General features: G+C 41.3%; 2 protein-coding genes across 3 annotated transcripts in view; one reads left to right on the top strand and one right to left on the bottom strand.

Moving 5' to 3' along the window:
* col28a1b (collagen, type XXVIII, alpha 1b) overlaps positions 1–7,518 on the bottom strand; it is a 24,845-nt gene extending 17,327 nt beyond the window's left edge. The window contains exons 1-11 of one of the 2 annotated variants that reach the window (XM_025911525.1): positions 7,383–7,518; positions 6,084–6,343; positions 5,453–5,589; positions 4,061–4,623; positions 1,517–1,537; positions 1,374–1,433; positions 1,217–1,270; positions 1,103–1,147; positions 976–1,002; positions 832–876; positions 707–751 (exon numbers count right to left, since the gene is read on the bottom strand). In XM_025911525.1, the coding sequence (XP_025767310.1) occupies positions 707–751; positions 832–876; positions 976–1,002; positions 1,103–1,147; positions 1,217–1,270; positions 1,374–1,433; positions 1,517–1,537; positions 4,061–4,623; positions 5,453–5,588 (996 nt within the window). In that variant the 5' untranslated portion in view covers position 5,589; positions 6,084–6,343; positions 7,383–7,518. The remainder of the gene's footprint in view (positions 1–706; positions 752–831; positions 877–975; positions 1,003–1,102; positions 1,148–1,216; positions 1,271–1,373; positions 1,434–1,516; positions 1,538–4,060; positions 4,624–5,452; positions 5,590–6,083; positions 6,344–7,382) is intronic. The other variant, XM_025911524.1, reaches the window with a different exon arrangement.
* Positions 7,436–20,510, top strand: mios (missing oocyte, meiosis regulator, homolog (Drosophila)). Its single transcript, XM_025911528.1, has 11 exons — positions 7,436–8,291; positions 9,586–10,075; positions 10,929–11,027; positions 11,146–11,400; positions 12,703–12,872; positions 13,477–13,542; positions 13,622–13,780; positions 15,103–15,255; positions 16,684–16,888; positions 17,141–17,270; positions 19,002–20,510. The coding sequence occupies exons 1-11, from the start codon at positions 7,473–7,475 to the stop codon at positions 19,090–19,092; spliced, it is 2,637 nt and encodes an 878-aa protein (XP_025767313.1). The 5' UTR covers positions 7,436–7,472; the 3' UTR covers positions 19,093–20,510.

Here is a 20,510-nt window from a genome sequence, read left to right as displayed (position 1 = left end):
GATTAACATCGACGTTCATGTCTTTCATGCCATTCGATTCTCATGCCTAGCTCGTGAAACAACAAGGTTATACTGACACTGTGCCAGTAGCACAGAGGAGGAAGAGTGCTGCTGTGCGGCCAGGTCGCTGCACTAATCCCATCACACAAAGTCTGTTCCTGCAAAAGAATAATATCCTGCAAGCCTGGATTCACAGCTTTACATAGCCCCAATGGTATCAGGATTACCCATAATCCAATATTCACATTCCATTAGTGCAAAGACGAATAAAAGACAAATTCCACTTCCATTTTTCATATTGAAGAGAATACCGACTGTCGGATGTCGACTTTTCAGGAGTCTGAGCGATGAGTTTTGAAAGTAATGGAACTTAAATTTTGACACTGAAAAATAGAAAATTGCTTGTGATTGAAAAAAGTCCAAATTCATTAAAAATCTGTTGTCTTTAAAGATAAATTATACCATCATCAAATCAGTGGGTGACAACTCAGTGGCTCCATCTTGTATAAACAGTTGGTCTGGTCGCCTTCCATGAATTACATGGACATCTTTTTATCCTCTCATTTCATGCATTCACATGTGTGTGAATAATGTAGACAAAAAGTCAGGAAAGCTTCACAAAAAATGTGGGATTTAAACCAAGGCCCATAATTGTCACAATTCAGTATAAAACAAGACCAGAACTGAGACCGGTGGCCACTCTTACCTGTGCTCCTTTTGGTCCTTGTGGGCCCGGAGGACCCTCTGGGCCCTGCAACATAAAACCTATGTCACTACATGGACAAAGTCTGGGGTGTTTACTGAAACATCTCAGGAAAAAAATGACCATACAGTGTCACCCTTTTCCCCAGGAGCGCCACAGTCTCCTCTGTCCCCCTACAAGACCACAGGACACAACGTTAGACCCTGCAGATATTTTCAGAGGACATCTTTCAATAGTGAGAACAGAGCAGCTGAAAGGTCACAGTCACTCACCTTGTTGCCTTTGTAACCTGTGCGGCCCTGCAAACGATTCAAACAGGTTCAAAATCGATGTTTCATCTCTTAACATGCATGCTGTTTGGCAGTTGTGCAAAAACAAGGGACAAATCTACTTTCTTACCGGTGGACCATCACTTCCAGGTGTGCCATTCAGCCCAGGCTCCCCCTTTAAACAGAGGCCCACTAATTAAACACTGAAATATTTTAGAAAGGCTTTCTTTGTGTCACGACTCACCCTCGCTCCTTTTTGACCAGCTGGCCCTCTGAAGCCTGGGTCTCCTTTTCTACCCTGCAAATATTACAAGTGTTAAGATGAAGCAATGATTAAGCTGTAAAGCTAATAGTGTTTTCCACGTATGAAACTCATCAATGTTTGGTTTCTGAAAACTCACAGGACTTCCTGGAGGACCTCTCTCTCCTCTTTCACACAGACATACTTGGGCCTGTGGACACTATCAGAGCGAGAAAAATATTATAAAGTCAGTGCAACCATTAGCCGTACTTAAGAGATGTTGACTTCCATTTTAATTCTTACCCCTTCATATGCAACTGCAACCTGTGAAAAAAAAACACAGAAGATAAAAAAATATGTCAGTTACGTCCATCTTTTATCTACAGTCTAAGCCTGACTCCCACTGAGGAATGGTACTAATTGCTTGGCAGCAGATGTGTCCTCTACTTTAAAGTATTTTAAAGTCAGTACTTTTCCCCTTTACCTTAAGACCTGTTAAAGTTTCCACTATGATCTGACTGGGTCCAGGTGACATCATAGGTGAATCCAAGCCTTCTGGCGAATGCTTTCATGGCTGTTTTCTTTTTTTTGTGACCACACTGACGTGTCTTAAGCAACACTACACACCAACTTGTCTTTTCTTTTTCCATTTCTGCAAAGTGTACTTGGAAGAAATGTAATGGCATTGCTTGTCTGTGTTGTCAGCAGCTGCCCATGTCTGTAACTTATAACAGGATATTTTTATCCTATCTGGATAAAGGATCTAAATATTTCTGTTTGCCATGAACTATGTAAATAATTTTTTTGTGATTTTCAGACTTGTATGTAGTTTTACTCTTCATGAAATACTATCTGCAGGACACTTGTACTTCACAGAACCTGAAAATCGTCTCTAAAGCTGTGTTTACATTATTATTTCCAGTGAACTAATCCCAACTGGTTTTTGGTTACCTTGTGACAACACATATAGAAAGATATAAAAACACAATACGCTAAAAGACAACTTTACAACAAACAATGAGGATTTGACAACTTTGGGCTTTGGGCACAAGATGAAAACTGAAAATCTGTCATTGTTAATGATGACATTTCATGGTACAATTTTTAAAGAACAATAAATCTAATCATGTGAACTCAACCTAAGCTTTTGGGGCACTTGGGTATGGGAGCTGCCTCAGCATAGCAGGTACGTAACCTCTATAAGTTCTATAAGTTCTACATTTGATAAAACTGGGTACTGTCCTCTGTCATGTAGCTGTCTCTGTTTTGGAAGTGCTAAATGTGATTGAATAAAATCGCACATTAATGAAAAGCAGAACAAGTCGTGCCAGTCTCTCAGACTAGCCGTGACCTCCTGCAGATATTTGACATTTCTGGGTGCTGTGGAAAATGCAAAGCAGTCAGGAAAACACCCTCATGCAGACACAACTCTGTGACTTGAGACGTGAACCCGCTGTGAGGACAGCATGAGCATGAACAAGACTAAACAGAGGATGATCTCTGTAGCCCACTTCCAGACACAGCAGCTGATGTCAATAATTTTAGGAGAGTATGCGGGATGTCAGATACCTAAGTCATATTCTATTAAAAGGAGCTGCTGAATTATAGGTATCAGTAGTGCACATTTGTGTTACAGTGACAGCATCCACATTCTGGTTTCATTTTTTTTTTTTTTAATTACAGTTAAGGTGATTTTCAGGATTGTTAAACTCTTTCAAAAAAGGGAAATTGAGCAATGTAGCACTAAAACATACATCAAAGCAAAGGTTAATTTCTTCTGTTTGTACATAAACCTCTAATCTGTCAAACGCTAAACTTTTAGCCTCTTTTAACATCAACCAGGGAAGAAGTGACTCATTTAGGGCTTGCTGTGTTTAAACTTCTTCTTTAGGGGCCACCACAGGGGTATTTAGAAATACCCTACACCTGGGCGACTCTCTGATAAGAGGTTATAAAGTTTTATTTGTTATACTTTTATAATATTTGCCTGTCATCCACCCAATGCCATAAAGCTACCATGCAAGCAGTTTGCCTGATAGTTCTAAGATACTTTGACTTATGATCTTTTAGGGTAGAAATGCTCACCTTGTGTTTAGTGCATCCTCTGCTCTATTTACTAAGAAATTTAACCACCCAGTCAATTTAAAATAGATTGTTAGCTACACTGCAGCTCTTGTTAACACTCTTCTTTGCTGAGGGCACAGTCAAGAACAAAGATAGCCCTTAATGAAAATTCATAAACTTTTTCTGTGAGTGGTAAAAGAATTCAGGTAAATTAGGTGAAATGATTGGTTTAGTCTTGGACTTTGAGGTTTTACTATATCCTAATTTAGAAATGTTTAATGTGGAGAATTGATTTATTTAATATAAATTTATTTATTACATAATAATATTATAAAAACTTTCTCCTGTATTGTCTTGATGCATGCTCAATCACCCAGGCACCTTATCGCAAGACAGTTATGGATTCAAACTTTCCAGAGACATTTAAGTTAGCTGTATGAAGATGTGGCATAGATAAGCCTTTGAATAGTCGGTAGAACTCGATAGGTACTACACAGTCCCAGTCCTTTTCCAGAACTTTCAAACTAAAACAGGAAGTAACCAAGTAGCTGTGGTAGCACTCATATAGTATATTTTTTGTTTCTCTGGACTGAATCTATAGTCAGCATCTTTATAGTAAGCGTCTTTTTTGCCATTCAGTAAGCTTTGTCAGGCTCTTCAATAACTGAAGTTTATTTTCAAGCACGACGTTTTTCTAAAAAAGCATTTCACCACTCTGATGTTTCTCGACTCTGTACTTGCACCTCTGTGCCTGAGCTCATTTTACGTGAAGCCAACACTCACCATCTCTTTGAGCAGCTTCTCTTCCAGCTGAGAGTCGAGCATACTTTGGACAAACTGCTGAGCAGGTGTGCTGGCGATGGCCCGGAGCTTGGCAATATTCTGCTGGGCAATATCTGATAGCCCAACAGCAAAGAACTTTATGCCATGACCCTTGGCCTCCACAGCAGCTGCAATCACATCAGGGTTACGGGGATGATCGACTCCATCTGTCATTAGCACCGCCACCCTCACGCTGTCCTTTGAGGTCTCATGCACCAGCAGCTGTGAGGCGTTGGTGATGGCGTAGGTGGTATAGGTGCCGTGACCGATGTAGTTCATGGTGCTGACTTGACCGTGAAAATAGTCCAGGTCTTTCCAGGCTGAGAATCTGTGCTCTATGGACACAGTGCTGCTGTACTGCAGTGCAGCCATCCGCACCTTCATCGTCCAGCCGGGTACCTGGAGCATGGCGAGCCGGGTGCTGAAGCTCAACACGAAGGTCTTCTGTTTCTCAAACAGTGATATGGTTGCGCTCTCAGAGCTGTCCAGGATGAACGCCACTTCCAGTGAACATGTCAGACCTACTTGAGAAGGAGATCACAAAAACTCACATGAAGCTAGAAGTATTAGAAACAGGACTAATTTCAGGATTGGCACTCTGACTCCTTTCTAACTTCTTTCCACAAATTCAGTCCCTTCTGCCAGCAGTCGGTATGTATCCATGTACACTGTCAAAAGTGCTCTAATGTCTCGAGGAACACATCGAACAGCTGTGGGTTCAAGTGTGATCATTAATTCATGAAATATTCTGGAATAAACCTGATTCGGGGAAAAAACCCACTCCCAAATTCCTAATACCAGATGCCACAGGAGACCTATAAAGGTCTTGTGTCCTGAGCCGTTTTGGCAGCATGAAGGGAAGCTACACAAATAATAAATACAGAGACTTAATTTTGTGGCAAGTCAGTGTAAGTGCAGCTTGTGGAAAAGTAAAGCAACAGTTTTGAGTAGTTCTACATTACTAAAACTGTCAAGTAAAGGCTCAAGGACCAAGTGAAAGACCCCAAATTGTCAACTTCCAACCTTAGAACTTACAGTTACTTTAGTTAAAGTTCCTCACTTCAGTTGCAATGGGATCAGAGTTAATGGTGTTTGTTTTTGTACTAAATGAAATCAAATTGCCACATGTATAATCCATCCATTTTTTTTACATTTAAAAAAAAAGGCACTTAAAGGAAGGCATCGTGGGTGGATGACTTAAGAACTTCTCATGTAGTTTTATTTTAACTTAAAATTTGATGACTCAACCATTTCATTGGCCTGATTTCACCATCCCTCATTCAACAATTTGTTCTGTCAATGCAACATAGTGACTTTCACCACCAGCATGTGGAGACCTCATCTAAAAATTACCATTTCTTCCCTCATCTTGCAGCCTGTAGTTGTTCCTGCGCCCTGTCTTTCTCCTCTGGCCTGTGGCCTTGTGTAGGAGAGCCAGCAGCAGAAGGCAGACCCCGACTCCTCTGCTCAGGTTTCCCTTCAGCAACATCCTAACAGAGAAAAGAGGAGAATGTTAGGGGGGAAAGCAGTGTATGCAAAGCACAATGAGTTATTTCATCTTTAACAGGATTCCTTTTACTATCATGGACACTGCTAACCACACCCAGTTGCAGATCCCAAAAAAGGGAGCTGTGTTCTGCAACGGCAGCAATTCTAATGGTATTAATTTGCTTAGGTGACACCGTTCCTCCTACTGATAATGCACTTTCTCAAATACTTACTATATTACAGTGCCAACAATATGTAAATGTGTGTAAAACCAGAATAATCTGTGCAAATACTTTTCTGTTAACAGGTTACAAATGCTGCAGAATCTAAACAAATATAAAGTTAAAGCTGCCAGGTGATTGAGAAAAGGTCACAGCAAAGTACCTAGTTTGCAGTGCAAATACTGAAGTTGCCATTCAAACTGTGACACCACGAGTGTCACTACTTTGTAAAAAAAGTTTTAAAAACAAAGCAAAGATATCTTTTTTTTTATTACCTCGAATCTCATTTAGCTGCAGCCAGTGTTTGTAGTCCAGTCAGCTCTTTGAGAGGCATTTCTCCGCGGAACCCCGGGTCCCTATAAACCAGACTGAGATAAACTGAGGACCATCGCATGAGCTGATGTGCTGTGTGTGTCAGAGTGTTTGTAGCCGGGGGCCCTCCCTGGTGCCGCTCCAACATTTTAGTCCAGTGCAACGCTTCATGCCTGACAGAAGGGATCCCGTGAAACTCTTTTGTGCACATTGAGTCCATGCACTGGAATCATTTAGATTTTTGAGACGCCAGATAAATAGCATTTGCAATAGTCATCACTCCAAGTCATAAATAATGCATCTAAAAACCACTGCCAACATAAAATAAAGCAGACTACATTAGTTTGCAGGGATAAAATAATTTTAAAGTATTTTTTTTCTCGGCATCTTGTTTTCCTTAACAAACGTGTCAGTTTTCTGGCTATCATGGGTTGATTACTAAGGAAAATGGTTCTGCAAAAAATCCCAAATGAATTTCTTTCTCTTGCATTTTCCACTCTCCCCCACTAATGTGAAAAGCAGATGAATTGTGGTAGTATGATACTCTTGTACCGCGCAGAAATCGACCTCATTTCAATAACATTGTCAGTCCGACAACTCAACTCTTATTGCTTAAATACATTTAATAAATTAATTAACTTAAATAGTCATGATCTGAAATTGCCTAATTTCTTATATAAAACTGGCTGATTTCGTTGACTTCTTTTCTCTTTTTTATTCACTTAGCACCCTCTGCTGGTAAACCTCATCTTTAGCGGAACATGAAGTAGCTGACGTTGCTAATAACACGGACATGTTTTGGTGTAACACACAACATCCGCTTTGGCTCCAGGTTGCCCCTGGTCGACATGTGTATTTTAAGCTGTATCTCGTGCGTTCCTATAAGTCGTCTTTGTTGTGTTTATGTAAGTAAAACCTCTTCTCGAAATGCTCAAACGGATGTTTTCGACTGCTGGTTAAACTGGCGCGAGCGAAACGGTCACGCGCTTGCTCTCCCTTTACTTGTTAGCATTAGCTTAGTTTAGCTAGCATGTCAACAAACTTAAAAGTAATACTATAGCTGCCCACGGCAGCTTTTTAACATGCTGGGCGATGAATTCAAACCAACTGTGCTACACTTCCACACAGAATTTAGGTTATATTGACGGTTTGGTTCATTGTATCATTACTTTAACATGTTAAAAGACTTCTCAGAACTGTCTGTTGTCCACGTTGCGACCACTGCAGTCGGAGATGTGTAATATTTCTGCGCTGTCTCTGACCTTTGTTCATGTGCTCGTTTGTGTGATATTCTGCCGTATTTTCAGGCTGGAGAGGTTAAACTTCCCTGAAAACCTACTAGCTTCTGAATCATGAGCGGTTCCAAGCCCGACATCCTGTGGTCCCCCCACCACCCGGACCGCTACGTCATCTGTGACTCTGAACTGGGACTGTACCGGATCGGACCTGTGGGCAGCGCAGAAGCCAAGGCTGGCACCCTCCCACTCTCCGAGGAAACTGCTGCTACATTACTGGCCATCAATTCTGACACCCCTTATATGAAATGTGTGGCCTGGTACCCCAAGCACGAGCCGGAGTGTTTACTTGCCGTTGGCCAAGCCAACGGCAGGGTTGTGCTTACCAGCTTGGGCCAGAGCCACAACTCTGCATGCAAAGAGCTGGTGGGGAAAGAGTTTGTGCCCAAACATGCCCGTCAGTGCAACACTTTAGCTTGGAACCCTGTGGACAGCAACTTGTTGGCTGCTGGGTTAGACAAGCACAGGGCAGATTTCTCTGTCCTCATATGGGACATCAGCAGTAAATTGTCCCCAGAGACCAGTGTAGCAGCTGAGAAGATTCGCCTTTCATCTGTCGATTTGGACTCTAGCACAGTGGTGACCAAGCCGTTGTATGAGTTAGGCCAGAACGATGCTTGCCTCTCGCTTTGCTGGCTGCTCCGTGACCCAAAGCTGTTGCTGGCAGGCATGCACAGGAACCTTGCGATATTTGACCTGAGAAACACGAGTCAGAAAACATTTGTAAACACGAAAGCCATCCAAGGTGTGACAGTCGACCCGCACTTCCATGACCGCGTGGCCTCTTTCTTTGAGGGGCAGGTGGCCATTTGGGATCTGAGGAAATTTGAGAAGCCTGTGCTCACGCTGACTGAGCAGCCCAAGCCACTCACAAAGGTAGGATGGTGTTTGTTATAAAGAAAACTAACCAAAGGCCACAGTAATAAGGATGCACTAATATACTAGCTTTGTGTATTGGTCATGTTAACTTTCAGACTTCTGCATTCCTCATTTAAAATTTCTATCATTTATTAATATCTACAAAGTTTGTAAGTTCAATTTTAGTGAAATAAAGGTCAGCATGACAAGTGGCTCATTTAAAAATAAGTGATAACATATGACATATCTTATTTTCATACAAGGCTTCTCATCTGGCTGTGACTCCTTCTGTGTCAAAAAATGTTGTGACATAATTGTATTTTATAACCCAGAATTTGAAAATACTTACTCGAGGAACTACAACCATGATAATGAGTGGGTTTAAAGTTGATTCAATTGCAGTTTAAAAAACAACAAACAAACTGTGTTTGTGTTTTTTTTTTTTTTTTTTTTTTTATCTCTGAAATTTTCATGTGGTTATCTCCTTTTCTGGAAATGCTGGAATTTTTTTTTACCAAATTCAAAATTACAGTGTGTCTGTAACTTGACAAATATTTTCTTACTATTACGGTACAATTTGTTTTGGCTGCATTACATATACTAAAATTATTGTACCAAAAAAGAAGTCAGCTGATTCTGGCAGGGTCAGGTGGGAGGCACAGATTGATTTTTCAGGGAATAACCTCTGGTCATTCCACGCCTCTTCAGCAGTTGCTCAATGCCCCACATTCTGAGAACCACTGGTCTATTAGAAAATAAGATGTCAGCTTGTTTGCTTGTTTGTAACCCGTCAATTTTAGATTGCCTAAATCAGGGGTGTCCAACTCCAGGCCTCAAGGGCCGGGGTTCTGCAGGTTTTAGATATCACCATGGGTCAACACACCTGAATCAAATGATTAGTTCATTACCAGGCCTCTGGAGAACTACAAGACATGTTGAGGAGGTAATTTAGCCATTTGAATCAGCTGTGTTGGATCGAGAACACATCTAAAACCTGCAGGACACCGGCCCTCGAGGCCTGGATTGGACACCCCTGGCCTAAATGTTCAAAGACAGAGTAATGAAATGCTCAAATAATTTTAAACTCTTTACTTGGTCTTTGTCACAAAGACCTGTTTCATTTAAATGAAAAAAGAGGTAATAAATGATATCAAAAATAAGATTAAGATGCATTAAAAATGTCACATTGTTATTTTAAAGGTTTATATTAGCTCAGGGTTTCACAGTCAGGGCATGCTTATTCAGTAGAAGTCTTTTTTTTTTCCACTTTTTATTTTTTTATAGCTGATAAAATTCTGCTTTTTGTTCTCAGGTGGCATGGTGTCCAACCCGTACTGGCCTACTGGCCACGCTAACGCGTGACAGCAACATTATCCGCCTGTACGACATGCAGCACACTCCCACACCCATAGGTGATGAGACGGAGCCCACCATCATTGAGCGCAGTGTGCAGCCCTGTGAAAGTCAGATTGGCAGCTTTGCCTGGCACCCATCCTCTCAGAACCGCATGGTGGTGGTGTCAGCAACCAACCGTGTCATGACTGACTTCACGGTGTTTGAACGTATCTCACTGGCATGGAGCTCCACCACCTCTCTCATGTGGGCGTGTGGTAGACACTTGTACGAGTGTGTTGAGGATTCGGCGGAGGGAGTGGAGAGTATGATTGAGAAAGACATTGCCACTAAAATGAGGGAAAGGGCTCAGTCCAGGTACGGACATGATACCGTCCAGGTGTGGAGGAACCATTTGCTGGCGGGTGGGAAGGATGCCCAACTTAAGTCTTTATGGCATGATCTGTTCTATATCCTTTCAGGTGATGAAATGGTGGAAATATCTGCACGATGGCTTATTGATAATCTGTTTAATGGCAGAGAAAAACAGTCAGCCACCTGTTGAAACTGTATGCAGGTTATTTTTATTACTTTACAAAGCAGAAGTGAAGTGCTTCATTGCTCCGATGATGGTTCTCCTCATTTGAAGGTTTCTCCTCTAAAGACTTTATAGAGTAGATATTTATATCATTATTATTATTATTATTATTATTATTATTATTGTTATTATTACTTCAAAATGTAACCTTTCAAATTAGTTCAGTAAAGAATTCAACGTTTAAAAAGCTTATCATTAAGACTATGAAGCCTATAATGGGCATAATAACACCTTTTATGTTATTCTTATTTAGTGTGCAAACACGAGAGCTTTCTTATTGAACGTTTGGCAAGAAAGTCAAAAAGGATTCTAAAATTACTCCCAAACTGAGTCATTAATGTTGATTCACTGATTAATTAAGTTTTGAATCATTTTTGGTTGCCTATAAATACATTGAATAGTTCTAAACATCCTCAGATGGTGACAGATTAAAATGTGGGGCAGTGTTTGAATGCATCTCACTGGCGTTATGTCCCACCTGCGCCCCCTGGTGGGATATAACGTCACTGCAGGCAGTGCTTGAATAACTAAGGAAAAATGAATGAATGCAAACGATTTATAACCATAGTAAAAATAACTTAAACATATTAACACATATAACATAATACATTATTTACTTTTGTCGTTGTTCAAGTTTAAAATGATTAATGTTGTAGTTGCCTTGTTATGTGCCTGTATTATGTTGTGTGGACTGCACACTGTTACAGTTCCTATGAAAGTATCACATATGAAACAGTGTGCGGAGGATATGGAGCTAAAACTTCAGGGGAACGTACAGTCTGTGGTTTATTCTGGGATTAAGAACATTGTCAAGACAACCTCAGGTAAAACAAATAACCAACTGATTGTCTGTGCCACAGGACACTTCACAGTAACTGTGTTTATTTGAAATTTCATACACTGAAAAACTGACTTCCTGTGTTTGTCTTTGTGGTCCCAAAGGGACAACCGAAAGCCGCAGGTGTTGGATTGGCTCGGACCGGCAGACAGATGTGCTGCGGTACCACAGTGAGGAGCGCTGCCTTGCCCTGCGGCTCTGTGGCTGGATCAGCAGGGGAACTGACACAGATGTGGAGAACTTCCTGCGATCACTGGAACAGGAACACGAGTGGGAGCGGGCAGCTGCTGTCGCTCTGTTCAACCTGGACATCCGCCGGGCAATCCAGATCCTCAACAAGGGAGCCATGGCAGAGAAAGGTGAGAGCTTTTAGGGACGAGAGGAAGGCGAGAGAAAGTAATTTGATGTAAGGGGAGATACTTTAGACAGACTACATAACTGTACATGTATCAAATATATGTAATTGTAATTGTTTGGTCTTTAAAATGTAAGAAAACAATGATCAAATCCTAATCACAGCTTTTCTATTGCTTCCATGTTGGCTTGTTTAATTTGAACAAACAGTTATTGATGAAAATTGTGTTCTACATCAAGCAATCTCTTGAAAAATGAAATGGAAGTCTTTGAAAAAAGGGGAATTTCATTAATGTAACAGCAGGAATCACATGTTTTTTACACTGAAGTTTAATGAAAATGGAGAGAAATGGCTGCTGTTTACACACGCCTTAACTGAGGAAAAAAAATTACACAAATGTAGGTCAAACGCTTTTCTGTTGTGTGCTCTAATAAGTGTTTCCTGAGTAAGACTGACAGAGTGATTCATTAGATAAGATGTGTCAACAGAGCCATCTCAGGACTTTCAGCGTTGCAGCTCTGACTTACAATGTATTGATTCCAATGTACAACCTTAAACCAACATTTTGTTATACCAGAGTAGTTCAGTTAGGTATTTTCCGAGCCTCACCCGGTCATATATCTGGAGGTAATAATATGTAATAAAAACTGTGCTGTATAGAGATTTCTGTTAGGGTTTATGATAGGTCTTACGTTGGGAGGCAAAGTCATTAAAAGTTCTTTTATTTAGCAAGAAATTGCAGTTTAAATTTGAAATAAAGCCCACAGTATGACAAAAGGGATATGGAGCTGGTTTAGGATAGGTTAGCCTTAAAAAATAAAAAGTAGGACACTTTTTTCCCCCTTCTAAGCAATAAAATCATCACCTTGAACAGCTGCCATAACCTTTTTCACACATGCACTGCAGCTGTGAGCATTTCTACATATTACCTCATGTAGATGTATATGAGAGCTAAATTGCCCACTGCAGTAAGAGGAGAGTTTAAATGGACTTAACCTGCCAGCTTCCCAGTACAAAGTCTATGTTTTGTCCATTTGTGTCCAGTGAGTGGGTGTCAAGTGTTCTGCCTTCAGTCTGAGCCGAACATTTCCAGTAGTGAGGATGTATCCGAAGCAGATTACTTCCTGCTGGGTGCTACATGTGTGAAAGGACAACTGTGGAAAATATTCTGACATGTTTTTTTTCCAACATTAATCTGGCTTTATTTGTGAGAATAGCTTCATCCTCTTTTTCAGATGTGCTGCTCTTACAGTGAAGACTACAGACTGTAAATAAATCTGCTTCTTTCACTTCATATTACTCACAGGTGACCTGAACCTGAATGTGGTTGCCATGGCTCTGTCAGGCTACACTGACGAAAAGTCGTCCCTGTGGAGAGAGATGTGCAGCTCTCTGAGGCTGCAGCTGAAGAACCCCTACCTCTGCATCATGTTTGCCTTTCTCACCAGTGAGCCTGGAGCCTACGATGGCGTGCTGGTATTGGATCTCTTTAATATCACGAACATTTGAAAGCTAGAAAAAAAACCCTTCTTTTTTTTTTTTTCTAAGCACACTTTTCTCAACAGTGGCCCTTTTGTTCCCACTTCATAAAAGCGGTCAGGCGTTCTTAACGCAATGATGAATACTCGGGTAATACTCCAGTGGTGTTTAGTGGGAAAATCCTCAGGTGCACAGGAAAAGATATGTTTTACGTTTCCGTCATAAAACACCTCTATGAAAAAGGAGTCTGTGCCCAGAACACAGTGTTGGTTTCTGCTTTTTCCTCCTGCAGCTGCTCAGATTCTGGCCTCTGGCTCCTCTCACTGTTATTTATGTCTGTAGACCTTTTCCTGGCAGAAAGTGATAAGAGGATTTATGCAGTCACTTTGACTTTGTTTCTTGCCATCTTTGCTTTGAGAATTGATTATTTGTCACAGATGATTTGTTTCTCGCAGCACTGTGGGTCAGAACAGGGTCACAAACACAGTTTTCTGTGCCAGTTTCAGTAGGAAGACTTTGACTCTTTAATGTAAAAAGTATCCACTATACTGAAGCTTCACCCCCTCCAAAGGGAAGATATGATTCTTTGTTTGTGTTTCAGTATGAGAGCAGCGTGGCTGTGAGAGACCGAGTGGCCTTTGCCTGTATGTTTCTCAATGATGCACAGGTAACTGCAGAGTGAAGCTTTCAGCGGCAGATATAGTCTGAATATATCGCTGTTTGCTAACTTTGTATCTCTGCTGCAGCTACCACGATACATTGACAGACTAACCCTTGAGATGAAGGAGGCGGGCAACCTGGAGGGCATTCTGCTCACCGGACTAACTAAAGATGGCGTGGATCTTATGGAGAGCTATGTGGACCGAACTGGTGACGTCCAGACTGCCAGCTTCTGCATGCTGAAGGTACACAGACAGATTACACAGAACTGCTTATTTTTAGACTCATTCACACCAAACCTGCTTAGAATGGAGAGGGCACATGAGATTTGAGACGAGCCTCTATTTCATGAGTTTCCTTGTCAAGATGGACAGTAGCTTTGTCAGCCAGACAAATAATACACACACAGATACACAAAGCAAAATACACCAGTACACAGAAGTACGTTAGACTGAGCAAACAGTGTTTGGCACAGATTTATGCTCTGATTGTTGTGCATAAATTTATTCTCACAGTTTCTACTTTGCATTTTGCATATTTTCATTTTCAACTCTTTTGTGTCAAAAACATTCAGTTCCACCTTTTAGGACTGCAGTTGGCGATGTTAGTTCTTATTCTGTTCTGCTGTCAAGTTAGCTTAATGTCGGTGTATGTCAACCAGCTCTCCGCCTGCTGGGCTGGTCAGAGTGGCCCACCAGCTGGAAGGAGGATATTTCAGAGCAAGATGGTTGGCAGAGACTGAACTTTGAAAATACGAGCATGTTTAGTAAATTAATGATAGATTGTGTTGATTTCTTGCATCATACTTGGATGGTTTGCTCTCACAGAGTTTATTGTTTGAGAAACACTAATAATAAGTACTACATGTGTCATAAGTATTACATGTGGTTTAGTTATGGAAGCTGAGGAGCATAAAGGAGGCAGTGGTGAATGCCCTAAAATATAACCACACATCAGATAGTCTGATATGATCCGACTTTTGCATTCTCAAGTGCAACCCTGTTCCTGCAGTGCATATGTGAAAGCTGCCACTGTGTCTAAAAACTATGCTGCCCTTATTCTAATTTTCTCATTCTGGCTGTTGTAAACTACTCCCATAATTAAACAAACACTAGAGTGCATCAAATAAAGAGAAAGGAGCTGTCTGTCTGACCGTACCCTTTAAAAGATCAGTGCACATGCTAAAACTTGCCTCGTTGTTTGTGAAAGTTCACAGCTAACACCTACTGTAACGATACAAGTAACAGCCTCAATGGAGCTGATTGCTGCTGTGCACTTGTTTCTGGTACAGTAACACTAGAGACATCAAAGTGGCTGAACAGGTCTGTAACCTTTCATGCTGTAAAACAGCTCTCTGGGTTTGCTTCATTTTATTTTCCTGTCCTAACCTGCTTGTGAAAAGACAAAAGCTGCCTACAGCTACAGAAATGCCATACCTCACATACATATTATATGCACCTCTGTATTTGACTAGTAGAGATGAGAAGAAAGGGCATGGCTGCCTTCCCAAGCAGAACCCCTGCTGAAGTTGAAATGTCTTACAAGCCTAAATAATCTCTCTCTACAGGGTTCTCCGGGTGAAGTGCTGAAAGACCCTCGAGTCCAGTGCTGGATTGAAAACTACCGCAACCTGCTGGACGCTTGGAGATTCTGGCACAAACGAGCTGAGTTTGATATCCACAGAGGCAAGCTGGACCCCAGCTCCAAACCACTAGCCCAGGTGATTTTAGTGCTGAAATTGATATAGTGTAACTTCACCCACATCTCAGATTCCAACCGCTCAATGCATAGTTTTGAAATATGCTAAAAACTGCAAGAACCAGAGAGGGAGTGCCATCTCCAACTGTCCATTGAGATGTGAAGGGAAAGAATGTGGTATGGTGGTTCATCACAAAACCAAGTTATTGACTGAATCTGTGGTGACATTATATTATCTGAAAATGATAACAGTTTAACATAGACTGTATATGAATGATGGAAGTAGCCACATTGACGTGATTCGTGGTTTTGGACTTGCGTATTTTGAAGTCTTGTCATTCGTGCTAACAGACTAGTAAAACACCCACTTTACAGTTGTTGTTAAGGTAAAACTATCAGTAAAAACCAGGCTTTCCTGGCTTTTTTGTACATTTTAAGATAGAACTAGTACTTGATTTTAGAGCAACCACAGCCATTGCGGGAACAGCCAATTCTGTCACTTCTGCATTTTGCTGTTTGCATTTTACAGACTTCAACCATGGAGGGACAGGACAAGCTGTACATCCCCCGATTGGAGGATGGTTACAGTCTTTTTTTGGCACTATAGTGTCATCCCAAAGAATCGACTCAATCGCATCGCTTTGTTTCAGGAAGATTTAAAAGATGAAGTGGGTTAAGCTATTGTCAACTCGTGAAATGCCAGTTTTTATAAATTTGATATTAGTAACAGTATTGATGTATTTCATCACCATACAGTTGTTGTTATTGTTTAGTTTAGTTTAGTTAAAAACACGTTAGAGGTGAAATTTGATACATGCGTTTTTATTCTCTCCGTAAAACAGTGTTAAAGTGTCCTGTCATAAAATGACATATTCCAGGCTCTGACGTGATCCAGCACCTGCACACTCAAAGCAGTCTGTCTTGTTTCTGTGTTTGTTCTTGTTTGTTACTGTATTACGTATAACTACCCTTATATGAAAGTAGGACGGTTGTGCTGTTTATTACACTACAAGTAGAGTTTGTACCAAGCTCATAACACCCACAGCTCTCCTCTCAGTTTCTTGTCATAAAACCTGGTGGTATAGTCAGTATAGTCTGTGCTGTTTCTCCTTTTGTATTGGAGAAATCTGTTCCTGATACTATGCATACTCCACATTGGTTGATTTTTTTTTTTTTTTTAAGTAATTAATGTTTTTTTCAATAGAGTCTGGTATTAAAGGGTTTTTTAACATGTGATTACGTGTAAGCTAAATCTTGGCAGTGCTTCAATGCATTGCTGAAATTCCAATAATCACACTTGCGCCTGTTGGAATTATTGCTGTATTATCAAGTACTTATCTCACTCTTCCTTAAAAATAAAACCCCGACAGCTGGTCTGCATGCGGCTGTTGGTTTTACCTTCATGTTCACCGGGTCTTATCAGCCGACCTTTGCGTTTGTTCTTTGGCAGGTGTTTGTGAGCTGCAACTTCTGTGGGAAGTCCATCTCCTACAGCTGCTCCACAATACCTCACCAAGGCCGCGGCTTCAGCCAATATGGTGTCAGCGGCTCACCCACCAAGTCAAAAGTCACAAGTTGCCCTGGCTGCAGGAAACCGCTGCCACGCTGTGCCCTCTGCCTCATGAACATGGGCACACCTGTTTCCAATTGCCAAGGTAAACTGGACTATGTGGACAGATGCTCAGCTGATGTTTCCAGTAACAGGCACACATCTTGGAGCAGCTTAAGTGGCTGTAACACTTAACTGAGCATTTACCTGGGTTAATGTGTGGACTTTGATCTGCATTTAAGCACAGGAGCCACCTGGACATTTAGTGTCAAGCCTTTTCTCCTTATTGCTCATAATAGGATAACATTCATAGATTATAACCTTACTGATATTTTATTTCTTTTTTGTTTTTTTGCAGGAACTGGTAAATCAGATGAAAAAGTGGACCTGACAAGGGAGAACAAACTGGCTCAGTTTAATAACTGGTTTACCTGGTGTCACAACTGTCGACATGGTGGCCATGCTGGCCACATGCTCAGCTGGTTCAGGTAGGAGGGATGCATGTGCTCAGAAAATCTTCAGACACATCTGCTGAAGTTCATGTTTTTATTTCTTTAACATAAACAATAAATAACCACGGAACAGTCACTCTTAAAGTTTGCTAAAAAGTTTTGCATTGTGTCATATGAAGTACTTTTACAAAATCAATCATAGCAAAAAAATAAGGTAGAAAAATCAAATGAATGCTGAAAGGTATGCAGCAAGTCGGGTCAATTTATTTAAGTAACAGATTTACAAAACAGGCATTGACCAAAGTAGTGCACAGTAAGCGATTTACACCCCCCCCCCCCCAATTATTTAAGCAGAATTGAAAATGACAAATGAAAAAAGGAAGTCATCCTAAGAACAACTTAGAAAATGGTATTACAAATTACAAGGGGGCAGACAAAGAATCAACAAAAGACAGTTAATGTCTTAGACATAGACCAAAATTAGAATAAATTTGGCTTCAGTCGAGATTTGAATGCAGTTAGTGAGGCAGATGATCTGAAGGGGATGGCTGTTCCAGAAAGTCAGTCTGATGCCTGAACCTACTAACTCCTGAGCTAAGCAATTCACTTTTTAACGGCTCTGATAGATACTCAGTGTGAGCAAAATAATTTAAAAATAAATCTCGCATTACACTGGAAACGAATTTTTATTTTAGTCTTTGTTCCCTTTGTGTAGCGCTTTGGCTGGGTGGTGAGAAAGATTGCTGCAATTTACTGAACGCAGAAGCTACTCAGACGCTATGAATAGGTAGAATGCTGTGTGGTTAAAACGTTGGCTTCAACAAGAAAGGGAACCACGGCAGATTTCACCACGAAGAGGAAGAAGCAAAAAAAAAACCAAAAAAAACCCCCCAAACGAAGCAACGAAAACAAGGCTAACATACAGAAGCACAAACAACAGTTTTGTTAGTTTTTGATTGTTTTTAACTCTGTTTTTGTATTTGAGTGAAACCAATTCTGTGCATATTGTGATTTCCGTCTTCTCTGCCAGGGGAGCTAACCTGGAGGACGAACAACAGCGCAAACACGAACAAGAGCAGCTTACATCACCACATGTTTTTGAGCCTGCCCCCTCGTGCATTGGTTTTTTTAAAAATTATTATTTAGTTGTCGCTTTGTCGTTTTTTTTTTTGTCAGAAGAAAATGGTCATTGACGAAGACTAGGACAAAAGTTACTGGTCATTGAAATTAGCTCTAGCATAGGATTGTTGCACTGCCATGTCGTAATCTCTAGGCTTGGAGAGAAAAAGAGCATCTGCAGTGCAGTGATTATTATGAAAAGCAAAGTTTTTGTTCTGAGCTTTATTTTTTTTTAACTATTACTTAACTGTAAGGGTAAATGTGTACCTCATACACCTAATATGCTCTTCTTCTGGTCCTTTGACTATTTATGCCTTCTGCACTACAAACTGTTCTCATTTTTGTGCATAATGTTTCACTGCTTTTTCTTGTTTTGCTCAAAAAGTTGCCTGCCATTATCTCCTGCCACAAATGTAATACCACTTTGAGTGTTTTCACTGCTTTAAAATTATATTTAAAAGTAAAACTACAGGAATTTGTTCCACAAATTCCAAACCACAGTTTCATAATCAAAAATCCAGAAAGCTGAAAGTACCAATGTGCTGTGTTCTTCTGTTTTCTCTGAGCTGAGAGAACTGTGCAAACTCCTAGCTTTTGTACACTTACCTGCATGTTTTGTTTTAACCGACCTTCATATGTGTCTTACAGAGACCACACAGAGTGCCCAGTGTCAGCGTGTACATGTAAATGCATGCAGCTGGACACTACAGGGAATCTGGTGCCTTCAGACAGCAGCTAAACAGGAGATGCCTGTGGAACTGAGGCCAAACACCAGCAGGTTCACCTCTGCAATCGCCAGCCAACAATGGGGCGACGGTGGCAGCGATGTCCTTTTCTAAAGAGGCTGCTTGAATTGAATAGAATGAAATGATGTTAAGTTATATAGTCTAGTGAATGTAACATTGTAACTGAGCCCTGTATTAAGAAGGGAGGCAGTGTGTGTGACTGATCTGACTAATTGAATCAATGACTGAAAGGGAGCGAATGCACACTCGATGTTCTGCTAATGAAAATCAAACACAAGAGGCTCTGTTGCATTCAGCCTCTTCCAGTTTACCCTGAATCAGGAATCTTGTGATTTATAGTGATCTCTTACAAAAAAAAGTTTTCCACTCACACATCAGAATGTAAAGATGTGATCACAGGTGCCAATATGTCTGAGCTACATTTGTTGGCTCTTGTTTTAATACGCTGTACTGTATAACGTCTGTGTTACAAAGGATATTCACATACCTCATCAAAGCATTGTTCAGGGTGAAGGACGGTACCCCGGGTGACGGTGGGGAGTTTAGCACACAATAACAGTCTTCTTGCTCTCTTCATGTTCCTCTGTGCCACTCTTCATCTGGCATTGTGGAGGGCAGGGGCGGTGCGGGTGGGGTGGTTAGGGGAGGACGAGGAATTGGAGAAAGTAGGGGTGGTGATGGGTGAGGAGGAGAGTGTGGGGAGGGTGCGTCTTTATTCACCAGCCCACTCCAGGCCTGTAGTCTGTGAAAGAAGCGCCCCAGAAAACAGCAGCTGCTCGGCACTCTGACAAGACCCTCCAGATTGTTCCCCTCATAAAGAACCTCAGCTGCCGGAACACTATTGACTCAAAGAGAGGGCGAGCGAACAGACAGCCCAAGCCTTGCACACCCCCTCTTGCACCCTGTGCACACACACACTTGCCCTCTCTTTCTTTCTCTCTCCCTCTGGTGTCCAAATTGCACCCAAAAACTATGCATACCACACATCAATCCAAGGATGGGCACTGTCTGTGGTGGGGGGAGCGGCCGTGTGTAAACCGCATTGTAAATGGGCTTTCTCTCTTTCTCTGCCACCCTCCCCGCACAGTCACTAACCCAGGGAGGCATTGTAAGTGAGAGGCGGTCTGCACTAGAGCTGGCTAAATCACTTAGTCATGGAGTAAGGAGGAGGAGGTGGTGGTGACGGTGATGAGAGGGGGGGCACAGGAGCTACTGTATGCTGCTTTCACCAGAATCTTTTTCTCGGTGTGGGAGGTTTATAAGTCTGCGTGCCCTTTTGTGAACTGTTTTGGAGTGGAGCTGACAAATTGGCGAGTCGTGTAGCATCCCGAAAAACAGATAGGCTGGAATTTCATCCTTTCACTGTTTCTTGTGTTTGCCCTTTTAAATAAATTCTGACTGACAAATTGGA

Source organism: Oreochromis niloticus, linkage group LG11 (assembly GCF_001858045.2).
Source record: "Oreochromis niloticus isolate F11D_XX linkage group LG11, O_niloticus_UMD_NMBU, whole genome shotgun sequence".
Taxonomy (NCBI): Eukaryota; Metazoa; Chordata; class Actinopteri; order Cichliformes; family Cichlidae; genus Oreochromis; species Oreochromis niloticus.
This window is presented reverse-complemented; position numbering and strand designations above follow the sequence as displayed.

What these genes read in the sequence shown, in the direction of transcription:
- mios (XM_025911528.1), top strand. Translation starts at nt 7,473, where the DNA reads ATGAGCGGTTCCAAGCCCGACATCCTGTGGTCCCCCCACCACCCGGAC. An exon ending in CCAGCTTCTGCATGCTGAAG is followed by an intron (nt 13,781 to 15,102) that starts GTACACAGACAG and finishes CTCTCTCTACAG; the next exon opens with GGTTCTCCGGGTGAAGTGCT. An exon ending in CACATGCTCAGCTGGTTCAG is followed by an intron (nt 17,271 to 19,001) that starts GTAGGAGGGATG and finishes TGTGTCTTACAG; the next exon opens with AGACCACACAGAGTGCCCAG.